The sequence below is a fragment of the Emys orbicularis genome, chromosome 17, assembly GCF_028017835.1.
Source record: "Emys orbicularis isolate rEmyOrb1 chromosome 17, rEmyOrb1.hap1, whole genome shotgun sequence".
NCBI classification, from domain to species: domain Eukaryota; kingdom Metazoa; phylum Chordata; order Testudines; family Emydidae; genus Emys; species Emys orbicularis.
This window is the reverse complement of record NC_088699.1, coordinates 1,599,411-1,616,966: the sequence shown is the minus strand read 5'-3', so window position 1 is coordinate 1,616,966 and position 17,556 is coordinate 1,599,411. Positions and strand designations below refer to the sequence as shown.

Sequence of the window (17,556 nt, the reverse complement as noted above, 5' to 3'; positions counted from 1 at the left end):
ATGAGGCCAGTCAAAGCCTTGGTTGAGCCATGCTTCTGGGATTGGAAAGACGGAAGTGTTCACTAGTCTGAGAACATGTCTGTTGTGTTGCCTGGCTAGTGTGCAGTTTCTGAGATCCAAGGGAGAATGAAGCAGGTAAGCTGGCACATTGTCGCTCTGTGAGGATCCAGATGTTGGGGGGAGATGCTTGGCTACGACATCACCTAGGCTGTCACTAGTAGATTCAAAGGCCAGAAGGGACCACTGTGGTCATGTAGTCTGACCTCCCTGGATAGAACAGGCCACAGAACTTCCCCAAAATAATTCCTAGAGCAGGTCTTGTAGAAAAAAAAACAGTTTGATTTTCAGAATTGCCAGTGATAGAGACAGGTTCCAAAGTGGTAGCCGTGTTAGTCTGTATCAGCAAAAACAATGAGGAGTCCTTGTGGCACCTTCGAGACTAACACATTTATTTGGGCATAAGCTTTCGTGGGCTAAAACCCACTTCATCAGATGCATGGAGTGGAAAATACAGTAGGTAGGTATAAGGAGAATCCACCATGACCCTAAGTTGATCCAATGGTTAATTACTCTGTTTAAAATGTTTTGCCTTATTTATGCCAGTCTGAATTTTTTAGCTTCAAACGTCCAACGATTGGATCATGTTATATATCTTTCTCTGCTTGACTGAGAGCCTGTTATCAAATATTTGTTCCCCATGTAGGCACCTGTAGACCGTGATCAAGTCAGCCCTTTATCTTCTCTTTGTTAAAATAAATAGATTGAGTTCCTTGAGTCCATCACTATCAGGCAGGTTTTCTAATCCTTTAGTCATTCTCGTGGCTCTTCTCTGACCCCTGTCCAATTTATCAACATCCTTCTCGAATTGCAGACCTCAGAACTGGACATAGTGTTGCGGTAGTGGTTGCACCAGTGCCAAATGCCTAGGTAAAACAACCTCTCTGCTCTCACTCAAGATTCCCGTTTATGCATTCAAGGATCACATTAGCTCTTTTGGCCACAGCGTCACATTGGGAGCTCATGTTCAGCTGATTGTCCACCACGATCCCCAAATCTTCTTCAGAGTCACTGCTCCCTGGGATAGAGTCCCCCCCACCGGCCTTCTTTGGTCCTAGATGTGTACATTGACATTTAGCCATATTAAAATGCATACTGTTTTCTTGTGCCCCGTTTACCAGATCGCTCTGAATCAGTGACCTGTGCTCTGCATTATTTCCACTCCCCCAATTTTTGTGTCATCTGCAAACTGGATCAGTGATGATTTTATGTTGTCTTCCAGATCATTGATAAACATGTTCAATAGGAGCTGCTGCTTCTCAGACCAGTGGGAGAAAGGGTGTTCCCTAGCTCTTGTGTTCTTCCCAGCCTGCTCTGCGCTGGGGCTGTGTCAACAGGCGCAGTCCACGAGAGGTCGCACTGATGGAAGCCCTAGTGGGGCCATGACTCAGGCGTTCTTACAGCTGCTGGGTGGTTAATGCTGGTGGGCTTGTCAGCACTAGTGCGCTCACCAGTGTTAGTGCAATGGTGGGAGTTTAAGAAACATACTAGTGTTGGCACAACCTACAGGGCTTGTTTGTAAACGCGGTTACGCTCACTCCTGCCTCACACCCAGCGGAGTTCCAGGCACGTTAGAGTGTGTCCAGGAAGCCTGCTCGGGCGCTAGCTAAGAGCATAGATTTAGCTAGTACTATCTCTTTCCCTGTCTGCACCCAGCTGTGGACTGTCCTTGCACACCACAGGTGAAGACTTGCTGGCTATGGAACTGGTAGCCAGAAGAGCTCAGACTGAGCCCAGGCTGGCCTGTGCGTAGCTCCAAGGTTCGACACACGTTTCTGAGAGAGCCTGACCCCAGGAATGACACCCAGAAAAGAGCAATTCCAGCTCCCTCCCCCTGTCCTAGAGAGAGAGAACCCCACTGCTCTTCTCGCCACTGGTCTAAAGGCTGCTCTGAACCCCTGGTGACAGGCACCTAGGGATATGGAGGGCATCATTTTGTGGTGTTTAAACATGGCCATAGCCAAGGAGTCAGCAGGATCCCTACCTCGTGATTAGGTCACTGTCCAGTGTGAATGGGACGCGTGCTTCATACACACTCTGTGGCCCCATCTAGATAGGGATTAATGCCACATTTGCCAGAGGAGTCTGACATGCTTTAAACCTCGCTCAGGCTAACTTGGTTTGAACATGGTTTGGCCCAGTTCACTCTGGGTATGTCTGCACTACGAAATTAGGTCGAATTTATAGAAGCCGGTTTTATAGAAATCGGTTGTATACAGCCGATTGTGTGTGTCCCCACATAAAATGCTCTAAGTGCTCTAGTCGGCGGACCGCGTCCACAGTACCGAGGCTAGCGTCGACTTCCGGAGCATTGCACTATGGGTAGCTATCCCACAGTTCCCGCAGTCTCCGCCACCCATTGGAATTCTGGGTTGAGATCCCAATGCCTGAATGATGCAAAACAGTGTCGCGGGGGGTTCTGGGTACATGTCGTCAGGCCCCTCCCCCTCCGTCAGAGCAACGGCAGACAATAGATTCGCGCCTTTTTACCTGGGTTACCTGTGCAGACAACATACCAGGGCAAGCATGGAGCCCGCTCAGCTCAGCTCACCGTCACCATATGTCATCTGGGTGCCGGCAGACGTGGGACTGCATTGCTACACAGCAGCAGCAGCTAACTGCCTTTTGGCGGTAGACGGTGCAGCATGACTGGTAGCCTTCATCGGCGATCTGGGTGCTGGCAGCCGTGGGGCTGGCAGCCATAGGGCTGCATTGCACCAGCCCCTTGCCTTTTGGTAGAAGATGGTATATTATGACTGGTATCCGTCGTCATCGTACTGCAGTGGCTGTCAATCATGGGCACCTGGGCAGACATGCTCAGTCCTAGCGAACTGTCTTGATGATGATGGCTATCAATCGTAGTATGCCATTTTCTGCCAATCGCCCAGTATTTTCTGCTAAGCACCCAGAAGAGGCCGAGGGCGATCTGGGTGCTGGCAGACGTGGGGCTGCATTTCACACAGCAGCAGCCCCTTGCCTTTTGGCAGTAGATGGTGTATTAAGATTGATATCCGTCGTCGTCATATTGCGGTTCGATCAGAGGCACCTGGGCAGACATGCTCAGTCCTATTGAACTGTCTTGACGATGATGGCTATCAATCTTAGTACACTAACTGCCAAGCGCCCAGTATTTTCTGCCAAGCACCCAGAAGATGCCGAGGGCTATCAGTCATGCTGCACCGTCGTCTGCCAGCTTAAGATGTAAAAAATAGATTGGTTCTGTATTCATTTGCTTCCCCCTCCCTCCGTGAAATCAATGGCCTGCTAAACCCAGGCTTTTGAGTTCAATCTTTTGGGGAGGAGGGGGCATTCTGTGTGACAGTTGTTTGTGTTTCTCCCTGATGCACAGCCACCTTTGTTGATTTTAATTCCCTGTACCTGTACGCCATGTCGTCACTTGCCCCTCCCTCCCTCCCTCCTTCCCCTGGTCCGTCAGATACTAGTTTCGCGCCTTTTTTCAGACCAGACGCCATAGCTAGCACTGGGATCATGGAGCCCGCTCAGATCACCGCAGCAATTATGAGCACTATGAACACCACGCGCATTGTCCTGGAGTATATGCAGAGCCAGGACATGCCAAAGCAAAACCAGGACCAGCCGAGGAGGCGATTGCAGCACGGCGACGAGAGTGATGAGGAAATTGACATGGACATAGACCTCTCACAATGCACAGGCCCCAGCAATGTGGAAATCATGGTGTTACTGGGGCAGGTTCATGCCGTGGAACGCCGATTCTGGGCCCGGGAAACAAGCACAGACTGGTGGGACCGCATCGTGATGCAGGTGTGGGACGATTCCCAGTGGCTGCGAAACTTTCGCATGCGTAAGGGCACTTTCATGGAACTTTGTGACTTGCTTTCCCCTGCCCTGAAGCGCTAGAATACCAGGATGAGAGCAGCCCTCACAGTTGAGAAGCGAGTGGCGATAGCCCTGTGGAAGCTTGCAACGCCAGACAGCTACCGGTCAGTCGGGAATCAATTTGGAGTGGGCAAATCTACTGTGGGGGCTGCTGTGATCCAAGTTGCCAGGGCAATGAAAGACCTGGTGATATCAAGGGTAGTGACTCTGGGAAACGTGCAGGCCATAGTGGATGGCTTTGCTGCAATGGGATTCCCAAATTGTGGTGGGGCCATAGACGGAACCCATATCCCTATCTTGGCACCGGAGCACCAAGCCACCAAGTACATAAACCGCAAGGGGTACTTTTCAATGCTGCTGCAAGCCCTGGTGGATCACAAGGGACGTTTCACCAACATCAACGTAGGATGGCCGGGAAAGGTACATGATGCTCGCGTCTTCAGGCACTCTGCTCTGTTTCGAAAGCTGGAGGAAGGGACTTTCTTCCCGGACCAGAAAGTAACCGTTGGGGATGTTGAAATGCCTATCGTGATCCTTGGGGACCCAGCCTACCCCTTAATGCCATGGCTCATGAAGCCGTATACAGGCAGCCTGGACAGGAGTCAGGACCTGTTCAACTACAGGCTGAGCAAGTGCCGAATGGTGGTGGAATGTGCATTTGGACGTTTAAAAGCGCGCTGGCGCAGCTTACTGACTCGCTCAGACCTCAGCGAAAAGAATATCCCCATTGTTATTGCTGCTTGCTGTGCGCTCCACAATATCTGTGAGAGTAAGGGGGAGACATTTATGGCGGGGTGGGAGGTTGAGGCAAATCGCCTGGCCACTGATTACGCACAGCCAGACACCAGGGCGGTTAGAGGAGCACAGCAGGGCGCGATGCGCATCAGAGAAGCTTTGAAAACGAGTTTTGTGACTGGCCAGGCTACGGTGTGAAACTTCTGTTTGTTTCTCCTTGATGAACCCTCCGCCCCCCCCCCCCCCCCCCACACACACACACCTGGTTCAGTCTACTTCCCTGTAAACCAACCACCCCACCCTCCCCTCCCCCCTTCGAGCACCGCTTGCAGAGGCAATAAAGTCATTGTTACTTCACATTCATGCATTCTTTATTAATTCATCACACAAGTAGGGGGATAATTGCCAAGGTAGCCCGGGATGGGTGGGGGACGAGGGAAGGAAAAGGACACACTGCAGTTTAAAACTTTAACTCTTATTAAAGGCCAGCCTTCTGATGCTCGGGCAATCATCTGGGGTGGAGTGCCTGGGTGGCCGGAGGCCCCCCCACCGTGTTCTTGGGCGTCTGGGTGAGGAGGCTATGGAACTTGGAGAGGAGGGCTGTTGGTTACACAGGGGCTGTAGCGGCGGTCTCTGCTCCTGCTGCCTTTCCTGCAGCTCAACCATACGCTGGAGCATATCAGTTTGATGCTCCAGCAGCCGGAGCATCGACTCTTGCCTTCTGTCTGCAAGCTGACGCCACCTATCATTTTCAGCCCGCCACTTGCTCTGTTCATCCCGCGATTCAGCCCGCCACCTCTCCTCTCGTTCATATTGTGCTTTTCTGTAGTCTGACATTGACTGCCTCCACGCATTCTGCTGTGCTCTGTCAGCGTGGGAGGACATCTGGAGCTCCGTGAACATATCGTCCCGCGTCCTCCGTTTTCTCCTTCTAATCTTCACTAGCCTCTGTGAAGGAGAAACATTTGCAGCTGGTGGAGGAGAAGGGAGAGGTGGTTAAAAAAGACACATTTTAGAGAACAATGGGTACACTCTTTCACGTTAAATTTTGCTGTTCACATTACACAGCACATGTGCTTTCGTTACAAGGTCGCATTTTTCCTCTTATATTGAGGGCCTGCTGGTTTGGTGTGAGAGATCACTCACGCAGTGCCAGGCAACAGATTTCGGCTTGCAGGCAGCCATGGTAAGACACAGTCTTTTGGCTTTTTTTAACCTTCTTAACATGTAGCGCTCTCATTTCCCATACCAAGCACCCGTTGGGTTGGCCATTTAAAATGGGTTTGCAATGTAAAAGGAGGGTCTGCGGTTTCCGGGTTAACATGCAGCACAAACCCAACTAACTCCCCTCCCCCCCCACACCCAATTCTCTGGGATGATCACTTCACCCCTCCCCCCCACCACGTGGCTAACAGCGGGGAATATTTCTGTTCAGCAGAGCAGGAAGGGGCACCTCTGAATGTCCCCTTAATAAAATCACCCCATTTCAACCAGGTGACCGTGAATGATATCACTCTCCTGAGGATAACAAAGAGCGATAAGGAATGGATGTTGTCTGCATGCCAGCAAACACCGGGACCATACGCTGCCATGCTTTGTTATGCAATGATTCCAGACTACGTGCTACTGGCCTGGCGTGGTAAAGTGTCCTACCATGGCGGACGGGATAAGGCAGCCCTCCCCAGAAACCTTTTGCAAAGGCTTTGGGAGTACATGAAGGAGAGTTTTCTGGAGATGTCCCTGGAGGATTTCCGCTCCATCCCCATATACGTTAACAGACTTTTCCACTAGCCGTACTGGCCGCGATTGCCAGGGCAAATTAATCATTAATCATTAAACACGCTTGCTTTTAAACCATGTGTAATATTTACAAAGGTACACTCACCAGAGGTCCCCTGTGTGCCCTCAGGGTCTGGGAGCACGCCTTGGGTGAGTTCGGGGGTTACTGGTTCCAGGTCCAGGGTGATAAACATATCCTGGCTGTTGGGGAAACCGGTTTCTCCGCTTCCTTGATGCTGTGAGCTATCTACATTATCTCCATCCTCATCTTCCTTGTACCCCGAACCCGCTTCCCTGTGTGTTTCTCCAGTGAGGGAGTCATAGCACACGGTTGGGGTAGTGGTGGCTGCACCCCCTAGAATGGCATGCAGCTCCGCGTAGAAGCGGCATGTTTGCGGCTCTGCCCCGGACCTTCCGTTTGCTTCTCTGGCTTTGTGGTAGGCTTGCCGTAGCTCCTTAATTTTCACGCGGCACTGCTGTGCGTCCCTGTTATGGCCTCTGTCCTTCATGGCCTTGGAGACCTTTTCTAATATTTTGCTATTTCGTTTACTGCTTCGGAGTTCAGCTAGCACTGATTCATCTCCCCATATGGCGAGCAGATCCCGTGCCTCCCGTTCTGTCCATGCTGGAGCTCTTTTGCGATCCTGGGACTCCATCACGGTTACCTGTGCTGATGAGCTCTGCGTGGTCACCTGTGCTCTCCACGCTGAGCAAACAGGAAATGAAATTCAAACGTTCGCGGGCCTTTTCCTGTCTACCTGGTCAGTGCATCTGAGTTGAGAGTGCTGTCCAGAGCGGTCACAATGAAGCACTGTGGGATAGCTCCCGGAGGCCAATAACGTCGAATTCCGTCCACACTACCCCAATTCCGACCCGCTAAGGCCGATTTTATCGCTAATCCCCTCGTCGGAGGTGGAGTAAAGAAACCGGTTTAAAGGGCCCTTTAAGTCGAAAGAAAGGGCTTCGTCGTGTGAACGTGTCCAGGCTTAATTCGATTTAACGCTGCTAAAGTCGACCTAAACTCGTAGTGTAGACCAAGACTCTGGCTGATCAAGCCATGTTTAAAACCCAGGTGGCCGAAACAGTCAGCCCTAGTGTGGCTGGGCCTGATCCTGCTCCAGCTTGGCTCTGACCCCAGGCCCGGGCTATGACTCACGCTTCTTGTGTCCATTTCCCCTTGGTGTCTCCCCTCACACGCAGGAATGTGAATCTGAGAGCAATGGCCCATTCCCTTCGTAAGTCTTTCTCCAGAGACGCCCTGCCTCCTGCTTGCCTTTGGATTCTAATGTTCCATTGACAAACTTCCATGATCCCCGTGCATGTGACACAAGGCAGCGGCTCACTCCTGAGATTTCAGCTTATTGGTAGCTAACAATGGGGGGAAACAGTCACTGGACCAAACTGATCCCGCCACTCAGACTCAGCTCTCTAGTGATGATGGACTCCCCCTTGCTAATTGAGGCTTTGCGAGGCCAGCTGGCCAGCCCTTTGTAGACTTCTCAGAGTGTAGAGTAGCTGAAGGAGACTTGGCGTTTCTGCCTCCCAGTTATTTGCTCTGTAAAATTACCAAGTTGTAAAAGTTGATTGAAGGTGTCAGTGGGTGTGACACAATTAGCTTAGCTGAGGAAAAGCTGTATGTACAGCAGCCTGGTCGAGCACTGACTGAAGAAGCTGCCCCACAGCTGATCCAGAGCAAGAATCTGGTCAGTGTCTGCTGATGTCACCCTGTGAGTGCCAGGTATAGCAGGGCACTTGCAGCTCACAGGCGCGAGTCCCTTCCCTGCCTTGAGTCTCCTGTAGCACATGTGCTGCCTTCATGATTGCGTGTGCTTCAGGCTGCTCCTGGCCTTCCTGTGCCCAAGGCTTTGAGCAGTGCTTCAGCCCCGAATCCTGTAGTAATATTGTGAGATAGCTAATACTGCTCAGTACCTGTTAGTGCCTTTCCCTCCGACGTATTTCAGCCACCCCACCCCGGGTCCGGCATGGGGGAAAAGGAGGCAAAGGCCACCGAGGGAGGTGGGGTTGGAGCAGGGATTACACCTGGGGAGCTCTGGTGCCCTGTCCTGTGGTCTTCTGTAAACGATCACTGGAAGGCAAAAATAGCAGGGCTGGGCTGATAGCATTAAAACTGCAAAGGCGCTTTGAAAATGCACCAGCTGGTGCAATTAATGTGCATCCCACTGTGTCAGGCAGTTAGCATGTTAATGTATGTCCTGCTGTGTCTTTGTGAATGATTAGCGTGTTAACATATGACCTGTGAATTAGCAGGCAGTTAGCCCTCCTCACTGTGGGTTAGCAGGCAGGCAGCGTGTTTGGGAGGGTGGGGGTCTTACTGGGTATCTGGCATGTTTGAGTTAGCATAGGCCCAACCCACCCCGCAGCCCCAATGAAATCAGAAGGCCCATGATCCATGCAGCTACTGCACCTTACCTCCGAAGCCACCCCACGGCGATCCCCTCCTCAGACCTCCAGCTGCGTGTCCCCAGGAGATGCTGTGGGAGTGAGGGGCTCTGTCATCCCAGCATCACTCCTGTCTCTAGGGAACTGAGCCCAGGTCACAGTAGGGCACCAGACCACTTCACCAAAGCTTGGTTTCAGTTTTCCTTTTCAAGTGGCTGTGTGCGTGTCAAGCTGATTGTAGCGCTCAGTGACTACTTGAAGCCAGGGTTTTCGGTTCCTGCTGTCTCACTGCACAGCTTGTGGGGGAAGGGCACGCCTCTCCTTGGGCCCCGTCTGCTGCTGCACCTCAGCAAATCCACTCTCTAGTTTTGCATTTGAACTTTCGGTTCTTTCTGCAGCATCAGAGATGTACACCCCCACCCTCCCAGGCTGCATCATCTCCGCTCCTTCCCAGCTGAGCCTGCGTGAAGAGTAACTGATGGCCGCGGGCTGCTCTGTTGGGTCAGATGGGCTCGCTGGGTCTGCAGCCCAGTGGCCTAGAACGTTCTTGGCATGCTGGGGCTGATACGGGTGCTTCCGTTTCCATCCTGAAACAGGAAGTTTCCAGCGCCCTGTGTAGCTGTGTGTCACGCAGGCTGCTGCTGTACAATACCAGATACCCTGGTGTGAGTCAGGGGCAGCCTGCTCAGACCATGTCAGAGAGGCCACCATTCCTGGGGCCATCCTGAACTGGGGCCAGCCGAGCTCCAGGAAAGCCCAGCCCTGGGCTGCTGGGTGTTCACGTGATGGGGGTGCTGAGGTGATTTGCTTTTTTCTCTTTTATTGATGCAGCCTGGAAAACTGTGTTCATGCGGCAAGTTACTGGGGGATTATGTCACAGTCCATCAGCTGGGTTCTTCTCCCTGAGCAGAGGAGCTGACTTAAAACACTTTCAGCCTGTGTTAGCCTGGCAGGAAATCATTTGCTTCCTAGTTGGATTTTTTTTTAGGGAGGGGTAAGAGGACATGCCTAGTTGCGCCCCCCCCCCCCCCCCGCCCCCGCCCTGTGGGGTGGGGGAGGGCTTTTCTGCAACATCGCTGGTCACTCTCCAGGCTGAAGCTCCCCGGCTTCGTGGGGGATTTTGCAGTTTAATCCTGGCCCCTCCTGTTTACACCCAGCCTCTTCTCCCTCAGGTGTATGAGGGCTGGCTAGGGGAAAGCATATCTCAAGGTGGGCTAGGAATAGCATATCTCAAGGTGGGCTAGGAATGCGTCCCAGTGGCCACATTGCAGGAGCTGGGGTGGCACTGAGTCCTGTTGGTGTAGCTGCTGAATAAAGCCTCTGGGATCCTAAACAAGGCAGAAGATGCAGGCACAATTGCCGTTAATGTCGGAGGTGCCGCCCAAAAATCCCCTCAGGAATGGGTGCAGACCCGATGCCCAGCTGCTTAGCCAGCCTGGGCCCCTCACGCCAATCCCAGCTCCTGCACTTAGCTGTATTCCTGCCATCATCTGCTTGTGTGCTAGACCTTGAGTGACCAACTAGGGACTCCACCTCGTGCTGCTAGTGACCAGAGAGGTGTCCCCAGCAAGCTCTTTGCAGGCCTGTGAGTCCTTCCTCTGGGGGTGACACGGGGAGCCCCAATGCTTTGTGCCCCAGCAGCACCCACTCACCCAACCACGTCACTCCCGCACACGCATGCAAGCCCAGGCACCACCACACCCAAGTATTCGCCCAGCTGTGCTGAGCTGCTGGAGCTAGGCATGCATGGTTTCATTTACACAGCAACCTGGGCCCCATAGAACTGCTGATATTAGAGCTGGAAAAGTCCTGTCACTGAAGCCATCTGCTCTGAGCCAAGGCAGGACTGGGCCTAGAGCCTAGGCACCAGGGACTTAGTGAGTCTAGTTTGCAGTGACCAAGCAAGGGGCTTTCCCATTTCCCCAACATCTCCACAGCCTGGTAGCTCTCATAGGTAGGAAGTTCCCTTGATATTCAGCCTAGCTGTATCGTTCTTTGTTCCTTCCAGCTTTGCTCCTCCACAGAACAATTCATTAGGGATGGCCGGTGGGGGCAGTGGTGTTGCCTCCAGGACATATTCCAGGGTGTCCAGTCTAGATTTAGGGGTGTTCCAAGCAGTGAAGTGCCCACTTTTCCCTTGGGAGACAATACCCAGCCTAGATCATAAGAATGGCCATATTGGATCAGAGCAATGGTCCATCAAGCCCAGTATCCTGTCTTCCATGCCAGTGCCAGAGGGAGTGAACAGAACAGGCAATCATCTGAGTGATCCATCCCCTGTCGTCCACTCCCAGCTTCTTGCAGACAGAGGCTAGGGACACTCAGCATGGGGTTGCATTCCTGCCCATCCTGGCTAATAGCCACTGATGGACCTATCCTCCAGGAACTTATCTAATTATTTGTTGAAGGCTGTTATGGTTTTGGCCTTCACAACATCCTCTGGCAATGAGTTCCATAGGTTGACTGTGCATTGTGTGAATAAATACTTCCTTTTGTTTGTTTTAAACCTGCTGCCTATTGATTTCATTGGGTGACCCCTCATTCTTATGTTATGTGGAGGAGTAAATAACACTTCCTGATTCACTTTCTCCATACCAGTCAAGATTTTATAGACCTCTATCATATTCCCCCATTAGTCGTCTCTTTTCCAAGCTGAAAAGTCCAGTCTTTTTATTCTCTCCTCATATGGCAGCCGTTCCATACCCCAATCATATTTGTTGCCCTTATCTGAACCTTTTCCAATTCCAATACAACTTTTTTGAGATGGGGCGACCAGATCTGCCCACAGTATTCAAGATGTGGGCGAACCATGGATTTATATAGAGGCAATATGATATTTTCTGTCTTATCTATCCCTTTCTTAATGATTCCCAACCTTCTGTTCGCTTTTTTGACTGCCGCTGCACATTGAGTGGATGTTTTCAGAGAACTATCAACGACTCCAAAATTTCCTTCTTGAGTGGTAATAGCTAATTTAGACCCCATTATTTTATACGTACAGTTCGGATTACGTTTTCCAACGTGCATCACTTTGCATTTATCAACACTGAATTTCATCTGCCATTTTATTGCCCAGTCACCCGGTTTTGTGAGATCCTTTTGTAACTCTTCACAGTCAGCTTTGGACTTCACTAGCTTGAGTAATTTTGTATCGTCTGCAAATTTTGCCACCTCACTGTTTACCCCTTTTTCCAGATCATTTATGAATATGTTGAATAGGACTGGGCCCAGTACAGACCCCTGGGTGACACCACTATTTACTTCTCTCCATTCTGAAAACTGACCATTTATTCCTACCCTTTGTTTTCTATCTTTTAACCAGTTACCGATCCATGAGAGAACCTTCCCTCTTATCCCATGACCGCTTACTTTGCTTAAGAGCCTTTAGTGAGGGACCTTGTCAAAGGCTTTCTGAAAATCTAAGTACACTCTATCCACTGGATCCCCTTGTGCTCATGTTTGTTGACCCCCTCAAAGAATTCTAGTAGATTGGTGAGGGATGATTTCCCTTTACACAAACCATGTTGACTCTTCCCCAACAAATCGTGTTCATGTGTGTGTCTGGTAATTCTGTTCTTTACAATAGTTTCAACATTCCTGACAGTTTTCCTGATGTTCAGACAACATTTCCCTTCTCTTAGTTCGACACCATTCCCCCTTGTGCCACTCTCTTCTTCACTATCGGGTCCCCTTCTACCACAGATCATTCTTTAGCTAAACTGAAGGCAGTTAGGCTCAGATCCTCCAAGGTCTTTAGGTACCTAACTCCCACTGAAATCCGTGGGAGTTAGGTGCCTAAATATCTCTGAGGATCTGGGGCTTTATCCTTTCCATTTTCTCTTCTGGCAGCCCACCACCACCATCCGCAGAGGCCTCTGCCCAGGGGAGTCAGGCAGGTTTCTTATGCCTGCCGGCTTGCGGCAATTAGCAATGTCTGTGTGATTGACTCGGAGGAGAGGGCGTCTGACTGATGGGCCCTTTCATTCTGGGCTGCTTCAGACACCGAGGAAAGCCCTGCTCTTGTTACATAAGGCTCTCTAGTTCATGCAGTAGCTGGGGCACAAGGTCAGGGGTCACAGCGGGGTCAGGTGGCTGACACACACTGTAACAACAAGGTGGTTAAAATTAGCCCACAGAGAGGAAACTGGCAGCATTGTGGAAGTGCAGAAGCTTCCTCTGCGCTGCAGCCTGGTGCGGGGGGGGCACGCTGCGTGCCGCCTGCCAGCCCATTACTCACTGTAGCCTGGCCCCTCGTGCTGCCTCAGCCCTGCTTCTGTATTTCTGCTCTCCACACTGCACGTCTTTGGGGTACGCAGTGTATCCCAGAGCAACATGGGATCCTGATGCACTGCAGTGCTGCCCCATCTCTTCCCCATGCCCACACTGTGTGTTGAGCCTCCCAGTTGCTCTCCCATTGTGTGGGGTTGTCAAGGCTGTATCCCCACTTTGAACTTTAGGGTACAAGTGTGGGGGCCTGCATGAGGACTTCTAAGCTTAACTACCAGCTTAGTTCTGGTCCGCTGCCACCATTCCCTACCCTGGGAAGCTTTGAGAACTTTTTCACCAATTCCCTGGTGAATACAGATCCAAACCCCCTTGGATCTTAAACAAGGAGAAATTGACCCTTCCCCCCTCCTTCCTTTCACCAACTCCTGGTGAATACAAATCCAAACCCCCTTGGATCTTAAAACAAGGAGAAATCAATCAGGTTCTTAAAAAGAAGGCTTTTAATTAAAGAAAAAGGTAAAAATCATCTCTGTAAAATCAGAATGGAAAATAACTTTACAGGGTAATCAAACTTAAAGAGCTCAGAGGACCCCCCTCTGTCTTAGGTTCAAAGTACAGCAAACAAAGATAAACACTCTAGTAAAAGGTACATTTACAAGTTGAGAAAACAAAGTAAAACTAAGACGCCTTGCCTGGCTTTTTTACTTACAAGTTTGAAATATGAGAGACTTGTTTAGAAAGATGGGGAGAACCTGGATTGATGTCTGGTCCCTCTCAGTCCCAAGAGCGAACAACCCCTTAAAACAAAGAGCACACACAAAAGCCTTTCCCCCCCCCCAAGATTTGAAAGTATCTTGTCCCCTTATTGGTCCTTTGGGTCAGGTGTCAGCCAGGTTACCCGAGCTTCTTAACACTTTACAGGTAAAAGGATTTTGGAGTCTCTGGCCAGGAGGGATTTTAGTACTGTACACAGGAGAGCTGTTACCCTTCCCTTTATAGTTATGACAGGGGTGCTGCCCCTGCTACCTGATGTCTGATCCTTGTGCCCTCCCGATGGGTGCTGGGCACTCAAGTTCACTGTGGTCGCACAGGAGAGAAATCAGCTAGAACCCATAAATGAGCTGCCTGGTTCTGGGGTCCATGAGTGGGGAGCAGGCTGGGGCCTTCTGACTTGGGGAGCAGAATCTGGGCACTGCTTCCAGTGTAAACGGAGTAAAGTGGAGCCAGAACCAAAGTCCATGTGAGACTGGTACAAAAAGAAGTCCAGTGAGCATGAGAGAGCAGGGCACAAGGGTAACTCGTTGCTGTGAGCTTGGCCATCACAGGTTTGTAGTACTTGGGGCCCCGGTTTGCAGTGGACAGGACAAACCGTCGCCAAGGGTTCGGCTCTCCCAGGCTGGTGTCCCAGGGAAAGCAGCAGGCAGAAAGGGTACAGGCGCAGTGCTCTGCTCACTAGCAGGGGAAGGGATTCTGATCTGCCCATGGTCTGGGGCTTGGGGCCCAGGCAGAGGGTCTGGTGCAGGGCTGGGAGGCTTGTGGCACCAGCGGGGAGCGTTCCAGGCTCTGGTGCTCTGGAAACTCCATCTGAGAGTCTCATACATTTGATAATTACCCACGCTATTGAATTGCATCCTGGCTAGCTCAGCCCTGACAGGCTCCCTGGTTATTTTGTGAGATGAGCTCATGGGCTGAGGCAGCAATGGAGTCTGGGAGGTGCGTGGCTTTTGTAAAATGCCCCCACCTGCTGGCTCTCAGCACCTATGTCCTTCCCCTGACAGCTGTCCGCCTGACCCCTGCTCTTAAAGCGTTTGAACCCTCCTGCTTCCATCGTGGAGGCTGTCGGGGGCTCCTGTTGATTTAGCTGAAATGAAACAGCCAGGACAGTCCTCCTCATTCATCTCCCACTTGAGCAGGTTTCCAGCTCTTGGGTGGGAATTCTGCCTGGGGGTGGGAGGCCTTTCCTTCAGTTCTGACCCAGGAGTGGGCTCCAGGGGAGAGGCTGGGGAGGTGGCCCCTGTCTGCAGTGCACAAGCCATTCTGTGAGAGGTGTCAGTGCCTGTGCTCGCATTAGCCTGCCCCAGTTCTCCCTGCCCCTGGGCCACGAGCTCAAGGGCCAGACACTGGAGCTGGGCATCGAACCAAAGGGGGCTGAGGAACCGTCCTCTCCCAGATGCTCACTTGGTCCTGCCATATGCATCGGCACTGCTCGCAGCAGCTGGGCCCCAGGCTCCGAGGTTTCCCTTTGGTCAGTGGCTGACCACCGCTGCTTTCTGCCTTCCCTGGGCACTGACTCTGTTTTTCTTTCTCTCCCCGACCCCCTCGTCCTCACCCTGTAGGTTATTGCAGCTGACTGCAAGAGGGTCACAGTTCTGAAGTATTTCCTGGAAGCCCTTTGTGGACAAGAAGAGCCTTTGCTGGCATTCAAGGGTGGAAAATATGTGTCAGTGGCACCCGTCCCAGACGCCATGGGAAAGGAAATGGGAAGCCAAGAGGGAAAACAACTGGAAGATCAGGTACCGTGCAGGAAGAGCGCGCCTCGGCGAAGGAAGGGTCACCCCTGTGGGGCCCAGCCCCTGCCGGCCCTGCAGCTCCCACTATTTATAGCCAGGGTGGCTGTGTGTGCATTCTGCACTGGGGCGGGGGGAGGGGAATGGTCTCTCGAGTCTACTTTGCTGGTGCCCCTTCCTGCCAGTCCCACCCATGTGCCTCTGTCTTGCTCACTGCTATGAGTTCCAGATGCTGCTGTTCCATACGTAAAGGGGGAAGAGCTCTCCTAGTGTGCAGCGCGGGAGCCTGGCGAGGGGGTGTCAGGGTTCAGGCTCAGGATCAAGTTTACAGCCGTGGAGCTCAGGGCGGCAGAGGCCTGAACTCCAGCCTCCAGCACACGCACAGGAAGAGCTGACATTCGCGCCCCCTCCCTCCCTGCCTCTCACATCCTGATGTGATTAAGGAATTCTCCTCTTGTTTTTCTGCCCTTGCTTGTTCCTGTAGCCCTCGCTTCACTCCAGGCACAGTGTGTGTGTCCAGCGGCCCTGCCAGCCATGCTGCAGGTTGACACTTTCCTTGTGTTTAATCTTGCAGTTTGAAATGCCAGGGAAACAGTGGAGGCATTTGGAGCTGGGGGCTGGGTGGCCCTGGCTCTGCCCATCCTCCTCCATTGGGGGCTAGAAAGACACAGCAGGTTAGAGTAGGGAAAGCCCTGTATTGGCCGTGGCTGTGGGTGGCCTGCCTTCGGAGAGTGCACTTAGCTAGTTCAGCTGTCCCCAGAGGAGGGCTGGGTGGAGCCCAGGCACCCAGCAAGAGAGTGCAGAGAGTGCCCTATCTCCCTTCAGCCCGCCTGCGATCTCTGCATGGCAGCCCTGGGGGGGGGGGCTGAGACCCTGACCTGCAGGGACACAGATCAGGACTCCGGCTGTTGGGAAGGACAGTCAGAGAGCCCCTGTGATACACAGAGATGTGACTCCTTCTGCTCTGAGATAGAGACAGACCAGAGAGCGAGAATGACCCATCTGGAGTTTTGTGGCACAGTTCAGTGTCTGCCACTCGGGCACCCTCATTCCTCTCAGCAGAGATTTCCTGGCGGCAGCGCTAACCTTCTTCCATAACTGGGCTAAGGGGCAGAGAATGGCGCCCCATGCCCTGTCATTCCCTGCCCCTCCGGGCTAACCAGGGAGGCCCTAGGCTTGCTTAGCTGTGGGAACCTCTCTGTGAACTCCTTACGTAACCCACGAGCTTCTGCATTTGGGTCCGAGCTGAGCCTCAAGCAGGCCAACGTGACCATCCCCTGACCCTGGGTGAGCTTATTCCAAACCTGGAAACAACACTGCAGGCTGCACATCTGAACTGTGCCCCGCACTGGGGCGGTCGTCTCTCTACCTCTCGCTGTGGTCTGTGCTGTCCTGAGAGAAGGAAGTGAGTCTGAGGGCTCAGTCTTCCTCCTTCCCATGGCTACAGGGTCACTAGGAGGGAAGAGCTGCTCAATGTGTGGCCCTGCCTGGTCTCAGTAAAATTACTGAGTGTGAAACCAGGAAGCATGAGGTGCCCAGTGCATATGTGAGTAGCCCCTGTGCTCCCTGAAAGCCTCTCTGAGTTCTTCGAGCTGCGCGGAGGCTGGGGTGCCCTGAGATTTAGTACACTCTCTCCCAGGCTGTCAGCCTTCGCCTCTCTTGCCGGGTCCAGGGCTTGGTTGAGACTTGAAAGCCTCACAGCCTGGCCTGGGAACTGGTGCGCTGTGTGTGGCCGTGGGAATGTCTGAGCAGGCCCAGTCCTGGAAAGACCATCTGAGCAAACCCAACTGACCCCCAAACACATGCCATGTGGCATAAAGAGCAGGGGCGAACATCCAGCACAGGGGCTTCCACAGGAACCAGAACCCAAAGACTCATAGACTTTAAGGCCAGAAGGGACCACCATGATCATCTGGTCTGTCCTCCTGTACATCACAGGCCACAGAGCCTCATCCACCCTCTCCTGTAACAGACCCCGATCTCTGGCTGAGTT

General features: G+C 52.3%; 1 protein-coding gene across 1 annotated transcript in view; it reads left to right on the top strand.

The window, feature by feature from the left end:
• Positions 1–17,556, top strand: part of SMG6 (SMG6 nonsense mediated mRNA decay factor) — a 169,308-nt gene that overhangs the window by 134,336 nt on the left and 17,416 nt on the right. The window contains exon 14 of the mRNA XM_065418202.1: positions 15,393–15,569. Coding sequence (XP_065274274.1) covers positions 15,393–15,569 — 177 coding nt within the window. The remainder of the gene's footprint in view (positions 1–15,392; positions 15,570–17,556) is intronic.